Source organism: Melanostigma gelatinosum, assembly GCF_949748355.1.
Source record: "Melanostigma gelatinosum genome assembly, chromosome: 3".
Taxonomy (NCBI): domain Eukaryota; kingdom Metazoa; phylum Chordata; class Actinopteri; order Perciformes; family Zoarcidae; genus Melanostigma; species Melanostigma gelatinosum.
In genome coordinates, this window is record NC_136636.1 from 5,211,936 (window position 1) to 5,230,346 (window position 18,411).

At 43.2% G+C, this 18,411-nt stretch overlaps 1 protein-coding gene across 1 annotated transcript in view; it reads right to left on the minus strand.

The window, feature by feature from the left end:
• The window catches only part of cntn4 (contactin 4), a 126,359-nt gene that overhangs the window by 54,245 nt on the left and 53,703 nt on the right, over nt 1–18,411 (minus strand). The window contains exons 5-6 of the mRNA XM_079265843.1: nt 15,062–15,157; nt 1,083–1,286 (exon numbers count right to left, since the gene is read on the minus strand). Of these exons, the coding sequence (XP_079121969.1) occupies nt 1,083–1,286; nt 15,062–15,157 (300 nt within the window). The remainder of the gene's footprint in view (nt 1–1,082; nt 1,287–15,061; nt 15,158–18,411) is intronic.

The window sequence follows — 18,411 nt, forward strand, 5'->3', positions numbered from 1 at the left end:
AATCGATGCTTGGCAACACAGGGTCAGCACTGGTATTAATAGACCAGTGAAATGGTTGACAAAAACATTATAAATACTTTTTGTGTTATAAACTGCTTATACATGTGTAATGAGGGGCATTAAAATAAAGCGTTACCTCTAATACTAATAGTATCAGTAATGGCTCCCAAGAAAAATGCCTCACATAAGATAAGAACGAGTGTTCCCTCCTGGGGTCTGTTTGTATTGCATCAGAGCTGCTGTACTTCATTAACCCAAAGACATTTCAAGTGAACTTTACATTTCGCTTCATATTTCTTGCATTGCATTATATATGGTAAGGAACACCCTTCTAGGACAGAAGCCTACAATCAGATGACTTGCTGACAGTGACCTTTCGTCTGGCTGGCCTTGATAAGGCCTTGATAAGGCCAGCCAGAAGCATCAGATCCACATGTTAAAGGACATTCTAAAATTAGCAGAGAAGGAGATAATTACCCTTTGAATTTCATGTGTATTCCTTAAAACCATTCATTCTACTTTCAGGTACCAACAGAGCAAGTTCGGCTTTTTTGTTTGTCACAACCCAAGACCCGACCAAATTCTCAGCACTGCTGTAGAATACCAACCATTTGATCGAAGCTCAGGATGGAGAAGCTTTTTTTTGTGCTCATAAAAGTAATGAAGAAAAACACCATCCTATGACATCATGAGAGTGGCAAGAGTTAAATGTACATAGCTTAGTAAGAGAGTCGTATATAAACTGAGGCAGAGGTGTATCTCATATCTCCCTGTAACCAAACATGGAGATCTAATGGAGGATTTGCTGCGTGCCGATACAGATTCACGACATATAGGCAACATCGGGGAAAGCTAAATCATCTGGAAAACCATGGATTTGATGAATCCAACTCACTACGATAAAGAGGCAACATTTGCATCCAGATTAACGCCCCAATAAGAAGATACAGTAATTAGCAGATTCTAGAACAATGTGGCCCAGTTAACCAGGACACGCTTCCATCAGTCTTGTGTGCTGTGGTTGTCAGTGTTTGTTTCGCAGGTGGTTTAGTGCAAGCAACGTGTTCAAAAGCAGAGCTCACCGTCACTGCGGAGCACCAGTGGAGTGAGCGGACCCTGGACTCGGGTCTTTGTGACGGTGTTGGTCACCACGCAGGTGTAGTTGCCGACATCTGAGGGCTCCACCTTGGCGATGTACAGGTTCCCCGTCTCCTGCGAGATGAATCGGCGAGTATCCTGCTTCACAAACGTCGGGTACTCGTTAAAGATCCAGGAAACCATGAGATCTGCGGAGGAAGACGGAGAGAGAGGATTCTCACATTAAATGGGACTCAGGGAAACCGAGGTTGGGGGGGGGGGGGGGGGGGGGGGCGTCTGAGATAGCAGATGTGGTGGCTTGTGATAATTTCTCCTGAGGGTAGCAAAAAAAATGGTGACAGTTATATCACGCTAAGGTGAAAATTGATGGCAGGATCAGTGCGAGGTTGCAAACAAATTGAATTCTACTGAATTATCTGGTGTCTCTACAAATGACCATTTTTCATGTTGATGAGGTTTGCATGCTGAACTAGGGAATTGGGAGACACAGGGGTCTGTGTTGTCACGACTGATTCCAGATCCAACTAGAATTGACAGAGATACAGTGGAAACTGCTTATAAGGATCAAAAAGCTTGGGACAGAGTCATTCCCATACAAAGGTTCTTTCAACAATTCGCTTGTAGCTCATTTTGGGTCTTTCCATACATGAAAACAAATAGAAAAGCCTCGTCTGCTTTCTGGCTGGCCACCTGAGGCTCGTGCTGACTGCATATTGAAATGGTGACAGAAGAAAAGAATGGTATGTTCTCTCAATGAGAAACGGATGTGCACAAGGAAAGCACATGTGGATTAATTAAGCCTCCCCGGATTGGTAATGCCTGGTCACTCTGCCTATACTCTAACTCTACGCCACCGCAGTACGGGCAGCAAATTCAGACACTACGGTGACAGAACCGGCTAAAAAACGGCAAAGTCTCACCCCGAGCGAGCCCTTGGTTGAGGAAATAGGCACAAGAATCGACGGAAAGCCGGTAAATGGCAAAGCTGTCCGTTTCATTACTTTATATTCATGCAGTAAATATACTAACATCAATGAGATGGCAATCTGCATGAGAAATAAAGAAAGAAATGGGTTATAATCATCAATTTGACCTGGACAGACGGGTTCACTGTAAGTAGTTTCCATAGTAGTTTCTAATAAAAGGCACAGTAGCTACAAATCACAACAAATGATAACCGATGAATAACAAATAAATAAATTGAGAGCACATTTACATGAATATGTAACATAATATCATATCATTGTCTACCACAGCCACACCACATGCTAGCCAGCTAACGGGTAAACTCATAGCAGTTTATTCTGGTGACTAGCGAGCTAAAGCTCGTTACTTCCATCACTCACTCGCTCCAAACTAATTTGACAAGAGTTGTACGGACACGCTGGTGCCATCACAGTCATGATGCTAAATGTTTTGTATTTATGTGAGAGCCGGCGTTTTCCGGAATGACATCTCAACCGTCTTAGAGGCGCCAAACTGGCGACTTATCACAAACAGGAAGTGGGGCATCACATTGGCAAGTACCTGTCAGAGTGTTGAAATGAATAACACATTGCTGGAGTTTAAATGTCAACCTTTCCCCCAATGTCCTATCATTGCGTTGGGAGTATTTCAATGAGCCGGACACACATTTTGACGTCTTGATAGACACGCACAAAAAGCTTTCCTTCTTCCTTTGCAAGACAGAAGAGTACGTTTATGCAGTGATCTGGTTCATTAGGCTTCCATCATGAGACGCTTTTAAGAAAGTGAACAAATTATAGAAATCAAAGGCCAGTCATTGAGAATTTGATAAATGAATGATAGCTTTGTAATTACTATGTAACAACAATGAATGAATGACTGCTACAGTGGATTCAATTACGTAATTATGGGACTCCATTGACTTTGTCGATAAGCTAATTCAGTGTGAACCAGTGTTTAAATTGAAACAAATGTACGGCAAAATGTGAACAATGCAGGGTTTTTAAGAGCAAAATGTAACGAATATGTATTTCACAAAAACCCGCTTTAAATCACTGCCACCATTGACATCACTGTCACACTCACTAGTGCCACAACTCAACCGCAGACACCATCTCTTCAGCATCATTTCACGAACGCAAACACAAAATGTGCGCCGCATATGTGAAGTGAGAGAAACACTGTATGTTTGTCATGTCCCATTTTTCATATTGTGTGCCTTTATTTGTTGGAGAAGTGGATACAGTACGTCAGTGACCTCTAGGGTTAAGAGATCTACTCCTGGATAAGTTCTTTACATTATTAAAGTAAATGAATCAAACCTGAACGTTGAGACGTTGATTTGCGGCTCAGGCTCGGGGTTTTGGCTGCTGCGCGTGCCGAGCTGAGCGCAGGGCGATGTCACAGCAGAGGTCTTCGGGGACAAGGGACACTTCAAGGCAGGATAAGGCATGTTTGTGTCTGTTTCCTCTCCGGCTTTTTCGGTCCACGGCTGCACCTGCTCTCGTTTCTATGCTTAAAACCCGCATGACTACATGGCACAACACGAGCCGCAGAACCCCGCAGAGAGCGGAGACATAATGAGATGTCTCCCGCAGCTGGCCGAGCAGTCTTCAAAAAATCATCCAGGGCATTGATTTTATGGGTTACACAATGCTCCCTGACATAAGAAAGGAACATCTCAAAGACAAAGTGGGGAGGGAATCCAGCTGCCCTGAGTGAATTATGACTACTGCCATGGCAACAGATAATGAGACGTATGTGTATTATGATGACAGCAGCACAAATTAACAATTTGGGTTGTTTTAAACTATCGTCTGATGTTGCAAAGGTCTTTTCAAATCTGACAAAATACAATGATTTTGATTTTGCACTTTGTAAAACGCACCTCTATTGGCCTCTATGGCTCCTTTTGCTCTGAAAAAAGAAAAAGATTTTCTTTTCCCTAAACATGATCCATTGTAGCGAGGTTTGCAAAACTCCCTCAAGAGTTCTTTGTGGTTTCCCTCCAGGTTAAAGATCACTTTGCATAAGTCACAATGAATAAAGCTGCTTCACTCACAAAAGGAGGCAGAGGAGCAGCTTCAAAGGACAGGCCTCACTGAATATTCAAAGGCTCGAACAAGTCGCGCAAGTCAAACATGCCCGTCTCCTTTCGCGGTTAAAATCACGCCCAGACTGATTTGCGATCGTTTAAGATGGAGCACCGGGACAAAGACGGTGGGCAGTATTCCCAAAGTAGGTCTATCATCCTTTATGACAGCCCAGAAAGGGAAAGACTCTATCAGCTTGGGGGGCACCTGTGGATGGACGCGCATACAGTTGTGTGTGTATGCTGTCAGCCGAAATGCTGCTCTGCAGTGTGAGCAGGTAGTTTCATGAAGACCAGTTCAAATGAATAAATACATTCTTAAAGCAGAAGGGCGACCCCTGCTCCGAATAACACCAGCCAATTGAATGGCTGTTATCAGCCTCATAGATATGGGTTAGAAGGGGCCTGCAGTTATCATTTATTGACATTGTTGATCAGGATGCAGTATGCAGGATGAATGCTGCCACTCAGAGCTACAGTCCAAATCGAGGACATCTCTAATTTGTTGCGGCGGTTTCTCCAGCTTCGTAAATATGGCATCATGGAAGCCGACAACAAAAAGACAAGCACCGCTTCTCCCTCAAACAGTTGATTTAAGGTAGATAAACAAAATGCAGCATGTGTGACAACTGAACAAAGTCACTGTGAAGCGGAGCAACTGCAGTAAATGCTTCCAGAGCCACGGAGAGGAGCGCTCATGCAGCCAAACAACACGGTGGCGGACACCACGGGTTGAAAAGCCCCAAAAGTCAACTGAGAAAAACAAACTCACAATTAGATCGAATTAGGATCTACACTTTAGCCGATATGCGAGAGCGTCTTGGAAAAGGCTGCCTCTATGCACAAACCCCCCACCTCCTCAGATAAACTACCGTCGTCCTGTGTTGTGTTGCTGAGTGCAGTGCTCCCATGTCGGCTCCAGGCTCCACGAATCCTCTGTCCTACCGTTTCCTCTCCAGGACCGGACAGGATGCACATGCTCTGTGCCTCGGGTGGGAGCACACAAGTGATTTCAGTCCTGAGTGCCCCGTAAAGGTCTTTCCCCATTAGAAAATAGAGGTCGGCAGCATTAGGTCCGCGCCTAAACACAGTGATAGTGTAGCACAAAAGAGCACGGCTGCGTCACGCTGGCAGCCCATTAAATGCGGCCGGCTTTGAAAGAGACAGGAACTGACGGGCGCTCGGCATCCCCTCGCTGCCTCTGATCCACGGTGGCAGACAGGAGGTTGAACTGGACCGCACGTTTGGGAGAAAACACATATTTTGGAATTGTGTCGTGGGTTTAGAAAATACAACTCGCATTGCGACCAGGTTGGGATAATCCATTCCCCCTTCCTTTGAGTCTGCAGATTGTAATTACCATGTATTTCTGGCAGGCTCTGACATTGGCCTGTCAGATGGAGAGTGAGTGTGTGGATGGCGCATGGAGGCAGCGCGCCGCTCTGCCTTTGTGCTGGGATCAGGACTGGCAGGGTGTGTCATGCCTGACCTGCACTGAGGCTGCTCTTTATAGTCTCTCCACTGTCGACTGTAAGAGCAGGTAGGATTGCTGATGACACGGGTCACATTGGAAGACATACAGTACTGTGCTCGTATCACTAAGGTCACGCAGGTACCGTAACGGAGCAGCACAGTTAACGGAGGTCGCATGGCGTTTCATTGGGATGCGTTCATGCTCTATTAAACAATCATTTTTTGAACGAGCATGAGGTGAAGGTAAAATATAATGATATCATGATGTGCTCAAATGTAATATTGAAAGAATTTAGTTTTTTGGCACGAAAAAATACAGTTGTTGTAAAGAGACGATTTCACAGCAATATGGCATTTTCCGGCCTGGGAGTTTGGAGTGTTAATTACTAACACTTTGTGTTTTCAGTTCATGAAAGTTAATTGCAACATCTTTGGTCTCCTACAAATATCTTATTCAGCATGCGTTTGTACTTAGCTCCGCCCTCTCTATCACCTTTGGTTGGAACAAAACAAGATGGTGACAACCAAAACGCAAGTTGGCGACAGCCAAAACTCGAGACTTCAAAACTATTATCCAAAAATCAATGGGTGTAATCACAGTGACTACATCAGCTTATTATCCTAACAGGAGATCAATGTGTGTATTGATCCGTTGATGTATTTTACCATGGTATCGATTTTATCGTGGTTTCGACGACAACATTTCTGGTATCATTCCTTCTGATCAGAGGTTTCAGAGGCCAATACCTTTTTTTAGATTCAAGTTGCTGTTCACTTTGCTTTTACAGACAGCCACACAGTTCATGCAAAGTTATAAGTGTACGTTATTAGTCCCTGGGGCAAATTTTACAAAAGGATTGCTGCTTTTACGGCCACTAATCCTGCACAAGACGAAAAGAAGCCGTTTTATTCTCAAAGGATGCACTGCTGAGCAAATAGCGTCTCGGTGCTCCTGTGCTATTTATGCGTCTTCAAATGCGCTAATATGCAGATATGAGTGACATTGGCGATGAAGAGCTCTAACATTATGATCCTACTTGTGTAACATCGGTGCCCCAACATGGCGGCGACACCAACAGCCATCAGCAGAAGTCACATGACTGCAAGGCATCTGTAGAGATTTTTCCGACGATGTCAAACTAACCATTAAAACCAAAACAAGTAGAGCAGCAGTGAAGTCAAAATTGGAACAATGACAGCCAAAACAAAAGTCAAAGTCAAAGTAAAAGTAAAAGTTAATTACAATCTGTCTATCACTGGCACTTTAACCTTCGATGTGTAGTGGCAACATGTAAATGACTTTAAAATAAGATCACAAAGAACACAACGGAGACTCATCCGAGTGTTACAGAGTGGCTTGCATCATTCTTTCAACAGGGAAGAATGAGCGCACTGGGACTTATGGCACAACATGAATCCTCAATGGTCCTGCACTCACGAGTCAGCTGCGTACAGGTGGAGGAAAAATATACTTTTTAACAAGAGCGACAATAAACACACTTTGAGACACCTTGTCACCTTGGACCTTTTGAATTTTACAAAAATAATCAGCACATGAAAAGCTTCTATAAATAACCACAATTTGCAGATTTAAAGTAAACCCTAGTGATGATTGCAGCTAACAGGCGTCCTTTGTATTCCAGAAACCTGATCACTCCTTGTGCAGCAGAAGATGCACTGATATGCACACAGAGGAAGAGGTAATTACTCCACAATATCTTTACATAGCAAATAGCCATTTGCTGCTGTATTGGTGCTCTGAATGTCAACCTGCTTGGTTCAGATTGTGCAATCCCCCTTTGCACCAGGAGTAATATGGCTGTACGCACTAGCCAGCAATGGGGGGGCTCTGGAGTTCACTCAAAAACTGCAGACCTGTGCTCTGCTAAGCAAGGCTAGGTGCTGTGGACCGAGCTGTCATGTTTTCCACAATTGTTATTTTCCCCTTGCACAGCAGGTGACAGCGCATTTCTTCTGGGATGAAATCCCCTGCGGGCACCGGGGGATTTGTGTTTATGCAGTGGGGGAGCCTGAGGACATGATGTGTGACTGCAGCCCGGCCCCCCCCCCACACACACACCAAATGCAACAGCAGCAGCTCTGTGTACTGTGAACTTTAAGGGGCTTAAAAAGAGATTGAGGAGGCATGTCACTCACACACGACTTCTGGGACACTCAGACTCCTCCGTGACCTTTTTCATACGTGATTAGGAACTCCAATCAGGCCAGAGTGTCACTTCCTGAAAACACACCATATTCCCATTTCACGCTGCTGTCATGTTGCCGGCTGCTTGTCACTGAAGTTTCTCTTCACTGTGAGGTAACTGAGTCACATTACGTCAAAACTGTGAGGGGGCTTTGGAAGAAAAGAGAAGGCTCTGTGTGTTCGGCGTGGATGGTGTGACAGTGACATGTGATATGATTCCAGAGGAAGAGGAGAGGGGAAATATGACTGTATGCAGGGTTGTGAAAGGAGATTACTCATGGAGATTTGGAAATGTGTCGTCTGCTAATCAGGTTGAGTGCGGAATAATCCCTGACGGGTGAAGAAAAACAAAAAACTGCTAAATATGAGTCACATACAGTATCATCAACAAACACCACTGGAGTAAACAGGTCCTTCCTCTCAGTGCATGCAGAGGTTTGTGTTGTTACCTTCGTCTCACAGTGGCTTCAGAAAGCATCTCTTACAATTTTCAACAAAAATCAATGTTGTCTTGTTCTCTTTTTTTAAATATGATTGATTTGTGTTTTTTTCCATCATGTCTAAGGATTAAAAAAAGGGTAGAAAACTAAAAAAGAAATACGCATTAAAACTTTGAACTCAGAATATTAAGAAACAAAGTTGTGACTACCACATCTGTGGGTTGTGAAAACTGACTTTTCGCATGAATTTGATAAACTCGAGCACACTCAAGGCATGAACAGAAACCATATGGGGATTTTCCACTTCTGTCAAATATGGCTCTTAAATTATCCATTGCAATTCCATTTTTAATAAATGTTTATATGATAATTATGACCATTTTCAAGCCTCAAAATAAAGACACTAGTTTTGTTCTTTTCTTTTCAGGCCCTGAAAAGAATCCAACATCCTTTCAGTGACTTAAAATATACCGGATTCAGTGCTTTGCAGTTCGATTATATATCTGGATTGTTGTGTGTATTTTCACTCCTCCTCTGTATGTGTTGTGATCTGAGCTACTCCAGGCGGACATACATGCTTGTAGTGCATGTTAGCGTGCCGCTGCAGGGGATGCGCTGCACTGTGCTCATATGGCGACTGCAGCTCATGAAGCGTAGCATCCGCACTCCCGTTCCCCCACAGGTAAACACTGCTAGCTCTGTCAGCACTAGTGCCGTAGTTTGCGCTGTTAGCGCTGTTAGCACTGTTAGCTGCGAGTCGCCGACTCAGCCGTCAACATGTTGAGAGTCGTGCGGAGGTATGCTGTGAATTTGGCACGTTTAAACATCGTTCTTTGATGGAAAAATATCGCTACACTGTGTAACTAATCTGTGATAAATTTAAAATCAAAGTAAATGTGGATAGTCACAAGTTGTAAACACAATACTGATGGCGGCAGACAAATATCTTCTGTCCCAACGCGTCCTTCTGCATGGACGAGGCCCGCGCCGCATACAGCGGGCAGGACAGCCGCCTGCCATGCATAATGTCTCCTCCGGGAGCCCCCTGTGGCAGGTGGAGAGCCTCCAGAGCCTCGGGCATACACAGAGCTTTCCCCCACTACGGTGGTGTCTGCCAACATATGGCGCTGAATAGGGATGCGCAGAGGTTTTTCCTTGAACGTGCCACCCAAATGCAGAACTTGATTAAAATTAAATGAGGTCCTCGTGAGGGAGGGAAGGTGGCCTGGCAGTCATTACTGTCTTGTTATTGGCTGTCAGGCTGCTGATGCCTCACTGAGATATCTCCTCTATGGCAAAAGGAATGTCAAAAAAAGACCATGACTGCAGATGAATCAACATATGAAGATATTCTCCAAGTCTAAGCATGCAAAAGACACTACAATCCCAGAGTTGCTACGCTTTATTATATCCGCTCAAAGCAAGCTGATGCAACGATAAACATGAAATCCTCTCTATTCAGAAGCAGGGAAATTGGCTCATAAAAATAATCGTGTTATGGCCGTCACCCATATCACGACGGTGTTATTTACAACAACTTTACAACACAAACTTTTACATTTATTTTGATCAATTGTAAATTGTCAGGAGAGGAAAAGTCTTCTCCAATAGCCCTTAGAGTAAAGAACATTACATTTCATGAATATGAAATTGTATTCCATTATCTCCATCACTTTGTATTCGCTGTTAGGCAGGCTGCAGATGTCCTCACATCCTGAGTGCATTCTGTCATATCATGGTGTTAGTCCTCATTAGTCATCTTGTTTCAATGAATTTATGTGAAAACATACTCGGATGCCTATCTCCTGACCAACGCAGTCACCAGGAGATAATGTTGGCGCTGTATGTTTTTGCAGACTCAGGATACGTTAAATGTGGACGTATTAGTATATCGAGCAAACATGGAAAGTTACGTGATATGAAAGTTACGTGATATGAAAGTTACGTGGTATGAAAGTTACGTGGTATGAAAGTTACGTGATATGAAAGTTACGTGGTGTGAAAGTTACGTGATGTGAAAGTTACGTGACGTGAAAGTTACGTGGCGTGAAAGTTACGTGAAAGTTACGTGACGTGAAAGTTACGTGACGTGAAAGTCACGTGACGTGAAAGTCACGTGACGTGAAAGTCACGTGACGTGAAAGTCACGTGACGTGAAAGTGACGTGGCGTGAAAGTGACGTGGCGTGAAAGTCACGTGGCGTGAAAGTCACGTGGCGTGAAAGTTACGTGGTATAAAACGTTACGTGGTATAAAAAGTTACTTGGTATAAAAACAAGGCTAACAAGCAAGGGAGTCCGTGGGTGGATGGGTCAAACAAACATGGTTCTAATGTTGTGTTGTTACGTTACTTTTGAACACAAACCATAATGTTATTTTTAACCTTAACCAAGTCGTTTTGTTGCCTTAACCTAACCAATCTTTTCACAACGTTAACCTCGTGGCATTGTGCGTTTTATGTTCAGAAATGTCGACATTCAACGTATCTCATGGTTTTCAGAGAAGTTCAATGTCAACATTTTCTCTGGCGACGGGGTTGCTACTGACTGGCCAAACAGATTTGCAATAAAATAAAAAGACAACTGAGGTTGATGACTGAGCTGCTTCCTGAATTTGTGCCCCTGGTAAAGCATGAGCAAAAGAAGGATTTTTTTACTCTGGCAGCAGGTGAGTACTGTCCATTAAACTGTTTCCAATCATAAAAGCCGTGAAGTTTAAATTACTGAGATCATACCTGAAGTTTAAGAGTGTGCATGTTAGAAATGTATATATATCCTGGTCCTCCGAACATGAAGCTACCACGCTAACACGAGGCTAACATGAAGAGCTGCATATATCAGCAAAATGTACTTGATCTGCCAATGAAATGCAGATTAATTCGAAAAGACCACATTTCTTTATCGCGTATAAACAATGTAACTGACAAAAATTACAAAGCAGAACAAGGAAGTGAATGCAGTGCCATTCAATGTGATGGATTGCAGAATTTGAAAAGAGCCTGATCATTGATATATTTTACAGTAATGAAGTGAAACCACTGGCTAAACAATAGAATATAGCTGTTATGCTTTTCTTAACTAATCATAAGAAAAAGAGCAAACTAACAATGTGTTTCTTTCTTCCCAAACCTATTTGTTGCTCTCAGCCCCAATCCCTTCCTTTCCTACAGAAGACATAACTCTTTAAAAAACAGGTCAAAAATGCATTGTGTCATTTTTCAAAAAGCCACAGTAATTAGCTAAAACAGTGGGGCACTGCAGCCTTTTGCAAACATTCCTCAAACAGGAGGAAATGGTGCATTTATAAGGGACTATTTTCAGCAGTGGATTGATACACATTTGATGCATTGAGTATTTACAGCAGCAGGACGGGATTGAGCCAGAATAAACTACAGTGTGTGTTCATGGGGATGAAGGAACATGGTCCTCATATAATGCAAACTACTGTATATTATAAAGGGCAAAAGGAGCATTTGTATTATATCACTGACATTTCTGAAATCAGCCACTAAAAATAATAATAGAACTTAAAAAAATGCAGTAAAAAAAAAAAGATCTGCCTGATCACTAATAATATATTTGTGACATCTAACAGGTCGCAGCCTGTCATCCACAAGCAGTAGACACACAGGGAGAGCCGTCCCGTATAATTGGGTTTAGGAAGACGCCTGCTTATTCAATGCATTTCATGCCACTCATTTCCTTTCCAGGACAAGTTAATTGAAACTAATTCAAAACATGAAATTAAATTTAAATTTGCTGACTAAGCTTTCAAAGGCAATCCCTTTGATTTCACCGTGACGTGGAGGAAACAAATACGCGTTGCCAGGTTACCGGCAGTATTCCCCGCTGAAAGGCAGATCCAAAGTGCCATTTCAGATGCAACAAAAGCAACCGGTCAGGTCAACAAAGAGGACCGGCACTGGCGAAACACTGAGGTCTTTGCCTGCGGATTGATTGCTTTTCATTGTTGCCAGTTTGAATACAAACCCAACCGGCGGCTTGGCTGAACGTGTATTTGTGTTGGTGTTTAGTGCCAACAGCCTGGTGTGGGCGAAGCCTGTTGATTTGCTGTCTTTTGTTTACTGTTTCATTCCCCCTGGTGAGGGAGTGGATACATGTAACTGACGCTGGATATGTTGCTTTTGAATATGGTTGCTCTTCGTGCCAGAATTGCATCATGAGTCTTTGTCTTAAAAATGGAGGCAGACATGCTTTAACATATGTCAAAAGCTATATTTTAACCGTTTCATCTCAGGGCTTTGGGGAAAGACTAACAAGCGTGAATTGGAGTCACACATAGAAACACTGTTTACTGCATCTACTCAAAAGCAAGAAGGACCACGACAACAACCGAGTGGTTTATCCAGCTGAATGACACACTGATAGTCGCTTCTACTGCAGCTGAGAGATGTAACTCAGCGAAATGGACTGCTAATTGACAGCTTGTAATGGCGCCGTATATTAGTGAGGAGACAAGTGTCTTGAGGGGGCTTTTCATGTGCCTGAAGATGCTTGTCATGTCGGAATTATTTCCCCATTGGTCAAAAAAAACGAACTTTAATTGGATTACGTCAGCACAAATTGTCAGATGTGAAACCAGTCAGCGAAGCAACTGTTCACACCATAGATAACAATCGAATACAGGCGTGTAAGCCCGACCACTTGCAAGTAAATCTGATGTTGCCAGATTGCCGCGGAGCCTGCCAAGGTTTCGCCAGGTAAAAGCCCAAAAGGATATACGAGCCCCAAACAATTACAGTCAGTTACAGGCGAGCAGCATTTTCACCACAGCGGACCTGTGCATGAATCTGTTTGGTGGCTGTCAATTGAGGGACTGAAACTCCAGCAGCTGTTGCATTTGGAAGGTCCAATAAGAGAAGAGAAGAAGCCACGAAAGGACACATCTGCTGCAATTATACAGAAAATATGAAAGATGAAAAACGAGGGCTGAGTCCGAAATGACTCAGCTACTCACTATATGGTGGACTCTGTTGTGCTGTCCGAATGTGTAGTGAGAACTATCATACCCTGTATAGTGGACTCAAAGTATCCCATAATGCATTGTGAAAAGTCGTCTGCAGATGGTCACTAACGGAGGACTATATACCATCATGCATTGCACTGAAGGAAAAATGGCAGACGAGTGAGAGGAGAGAGAGCAGCGCGGAAACAAAACATTTAATGTGGGCAGAGAAACGCATCACAAACACAAAACAATCACAAAGTCCATTTATTTTTTTAATCAATTTGGGAAAACATGCTTATCGGCCCCTCGTAGACGTCAACAAAGTATACCGTTTTACTCCTTTCATCCTTACCTTTCAGAATAAAAGCCCTAGACATATACACGGCATCAGCGTTTACTTAAATTTCCTTCCGTTTCAATCAGAAGCAACTCGACAAAGTAGCTTACGATATGTGTTTATTACAAAAAATTGTCTGTGGTCTGTTATTATTTTGGATGGTCCACCAGCCGACGTTGATCTGGCACGTTTAATGTAGAACTCCCTGGCCAGTGAGAAGGGAGTAGTGAATGAATGAGTGATTTCAGACACGACCTATGTTTGAACTCGGAATTTTAGCTTCATACAGGCCACATGGCACATCCAATAGCTGTCCATTCAGCTCTGCTCAACCAAGTTAATCCTGGCTCTCTCTTAGTATGTCGAACTGATACGAGATTACCAAGCTCCTCATCTAACTCTCGGCAAGGAAGCACATTTGCATATTATTTGTATGTCATTACAGCTTATATAATTCATCCAGGGCATTGCCTGCCTTTAGGTTGCGAACAAACAATGATGAATACATAGGACTGCGTAATACTTTAATTCCGCTGACATTTAAATGAGGGAGAAAAGTAAAGCCGAATCAAAGCAGAATTAGCTGCAGGCTCCTGTGAGCAAAGCTGATCACACCACACAAGCAATGAAAGCATCACTTCCGTCCCTCGTAGTGCCAGATGTAAGGTCTTGATCACCAAATCAAAGGTGCCATTGAACCAGCTGGACCTTAAACATCCCCGACCCAACGCAGCAGGAGCTGCATTTACATTAATTTGTCAAATTGGTCAAATTTTAAGCAAACTTTTTAAATGCGATGTAGCTGCGTTTCCATCAACTGATTCGGAGTGAAAACACATGTGTACGGCGTGATTTGGTCAGAAGTTGGCGCTTCTGGCTGTAATCTGCCAGTAAACAGAGTGGAAGAAGTAGCGGTTGCAAACTGGAAACAACAAAAAGCCAGCTTGACCATGTAACTCGTGTACAATAGAACAATGGAGAGAGGTCTTCAGGAATAAGCTTCAACTGGTCAAGTTTGAACTGATCTTTCATGTCGGCTGGTATTGGCCTTGTTTCACGCTTTCCGGAGACAAAGACAAGCTTTTGCCCGTTCCGGGGACGTCGCATACAATGCCGATTCATGTGAGGTGAATGTTCGCTACGTGAGAACTTATTTGACGAAGGCTTTTCCATAATCCATTTAGTGCTTCATCTTTTGTTCCTCAAAGGCAAAAACCACCTCAAGCTGACGTAAAGACTTTCTTTGTGCATTGAGGAAGTTTTATAGAATGTTGCTGTTTCCATGCAGCTTTTCTCATGTGCTACTTGAAAATGCACAGACTAATATGTGAGTAAAACTCTACGGCTAGTGAGAGCTTCACATTACAAACATTTGAAGACGTGGCAAACTTTTCACTTTTGGCTTTCTGTCAAGCAGCTAATCCCGAGTGTGTGCTGATGCGAATGGGTTTTAACATTACAAACGAGGAAGTATGGCGTTACCTCCAGAATGCGGCGGAGGGCCGCACAGCAGAACCACTCCTTGACCTTCGCGGACCGACACGGAGTTTCTTCTGTGAGTCTTGAAGTTCTCCAAGTCTGAAGAAACGACAAGAATGAAAAACACAGCAGTAAGTCAAACATACCCACAAGTCAGAGGTTTAAACACTTGAGAGCGTTGTCATGAACACATTATTGTTTTTCCCTGCCCTACTTTGTCTTGCTTCTTACTCCCAGTCAACGTCACAGCCTATAGAGCCCAAAGCAGTGCGCAGCGGGCGGGGAAACACTCACAACAGGATGCTCGTTTATTTTAGAGCTCACACAGATAAACACACCGCAGAAAGTCGCTGGCCTACATTTCTTTAGACTGTGGGAAGGAACTGAGGCTTAACCCTGATAAATACAGTTCTTGTAAACTCCGAGGGGTCGAGGTTCAAACCCAAACTGCGTGTGAGGCAGAAGTGCAAACCACTGAACCACTGCGCTATAAACAAATGACATACAAATACAGCAACGCCAGTAGCCTCTCTGTGTATCCACGCTATCGTGTGAGGAACATTTTCAAGAGTGAACATTTTTGGGTGATAAACAGCCTTTGGCTTTGCCTCGGGCCAAATCATCCCATGTGTGCGTCTGTGTGTATTGTGGATATCCAAGGCTCACTCGCTCTGCGATGGCGCCACGAGTATCAGAACGAAGTGAATAAAAGGGTCCCAGTGGGGACGTTTGTGGGAAGACAGCAATAATTGGTTTTAAAAACAAGTTGTAAAAGTTGAGAATTGTCTGAAGAGAAGCACAGCAATAGGTATAAATAAATGGTGCGAAGATGGAGAAGAAAACAAACAGAACGTGTCTTGTACACAGGTTTGAATCAGAGGAATTTGAAAAAAAATGTGAAAGTCAAGCAAAATGTGCAACAGGACCACAATAAACACAATAACATGGAGTATTTACATGCATTTTCTTTGATCATCCCATTTAATTCATAATATCAATGAAAAATCATGCTGTAAAACGGTCTATATCAGGCTGTTCTCATCCAGCATTTGTAACAATACCTATATGAAAAATAATGCGCCGTAATTCGTGGACATCCCACACAATGTTTCCGTATGTTATCCAAGTAATCAGGAACGATGACGTCACACACTGGGCAGGCGGGAGGGGAGGTGGATGGGAGGGGAGGTGGATGGGTCAGTTCCACGTGTGAAACCAGAAGTTAAGGTGATGCTTTGGTCACGTTGCGCACGTTAGTGACGGCACTTCCGTGGTTAGTTTTACCCAATTGACGATCTTTACCGAAACCGAACTCGGTAGTTTTGTGGCCTGAACTTAATCGAGTTTCCTGTAAAGACGGAAGTTTATTTAGAAAAGATCGTTTGCATGTAACGAGCGGAAATTAACACGGGTTGCCGGCTTTTATAGGTAAACGCACAAGAAATGATGAGTAACTGTTCGTAGGATATCACGTCGACCATTGTATGAGGATACGTTGACGATATCATGCAGGCCTTGGGCGGCTGAATGCCTGAGTGTGAATATGAACGCAGATGCACAGGACAGATGTACAGATAAATATGAAGGTCTTCCAGATCTCTAGGCACTCAACAAATCAACAAACAAAAGATAATTGTTGGTACACTTTTTACTGTTCACACTAAAGATAAAGGCTTGTTATTTTTAGTTTGCATGAAGGGAATTTATTGGTAATGTCAAAATGTGAAATGAACAACAAACCAACAATCTTGATAATACAAAAATGGTCAATGCTATTTTATTGTTGGGGGAGAGAAAGAGCGTATGACATGCAACCAAGGTCCTCGGCTGGAATTGAACCAGTGATATTGCGGTTATGGGGAATGCACTGTGATCTCCAGTCGCTCCACAAAGTGCACAACTTTGAATTTTCCCCAAAAAATATGCAAAGAATATGCAACCTAATGTATGTTTACATCCAACTACTGGAGCACCTGCTTCGCTTCCATCAACGTCAGATCCCAGTCGGGCCTAGTGTCCTGTTCAATGCATGTTATTTGTGTGCTTTCATTTCTTTTTCGTGGTTTTAAAGACGACATGAAGTGAGGCATGCTGCACGTAACAGAGGACATAATACAGTTTCACCTGACAAATAATTGCATTCTGGAGGAGACACAGTTGAGAGTGAGAAAATGAAATGCATCAGGACTATTACTGTACCCAGCGCCAGTAATTGTATTTTCCAAATAATAAATGGAAGCCTTGCATGACCTAAACGTGTTATGAAAAAAACAAAAGAACAGTTCAAATCAAGAGTGGCGCGCACACCAACCAACATGAGGCAAACGGCAATGTGCAGCCCCGCTGCTAAGCAGAGAGGGTTGCTGTGGCGGGTCACACTTGAGGGGTTTTAATAGCTCGGGTGGTAATCAGGTTACCTTTCATTCATCACGCCCACGCCCACTGAACACTACAAAGCTATTTCTGGTGTGGTTCTGACGCCAGAAGTACTGTCGAAACCCAACTAATTTTCATTTTGACAATTGATGGAGACAATAGCGGTTCGCAACGCGCTTCCAACGACTCGCCGCGCTAATGGTTTACATCCTGGTGGAGCTGGGGCAAATGTAATTCACACATCACATGGAGGCTTCATGTCTGCACCGATGACTGTGGCGGGAGAGGGGGGGGGGGAATGGGTCCTTATTGGAAGCACTTTAATACAAGGCTGTACAGATATTTGAAAGCAAGAGAACATGAATCAATTGAGGATTTGCAGTTACATGGCAGCATTATTAAATTAGCAAAGCAATCAGGTCCTCTTAGTTGTCTATTTCCATTCCTACTAAACAAGGTCTAAGGTGCATTTTTGATTTATTCTCAGTTAGTTAGCATCTTTCAGTTTTTTTCTGTATTTCGTTTGTACATTTATGACGCCTGCTTCGAGGGCAAAGTGCCTTCATAATTGCGCTTTAAACAAAAGAATCGACGTACAGCGAATTAATACATAAAGACAGGTGGGTCTCAAATTGATCCATACATATTCTCCAAATGGGATTAATTAACCTCAATTAACCTTGCTCTGTAATACGCAGCATATTCTCAAGTCACTGCGAGCAGCGGTGCAGACACACGAGCGCTCTCTTCTGCGGACCTGCTCTTCTCAAAAGTGCAGCCGATACACTTTGAAATGAGATCACTGATTAGTTCGGCTCCGAGTGATCTAAATGTAGAAATGATTGGGCTCACTGATTTATGAAGAGGACTATAAGGTCAGTTAATATGTGTCATATTGGCGGCAGGACAAGTCAATTAAGGAGCAGCCTTTAATTATTTCTTTCAACATAAATCTGGTCTTGACCCACGAGCACAGT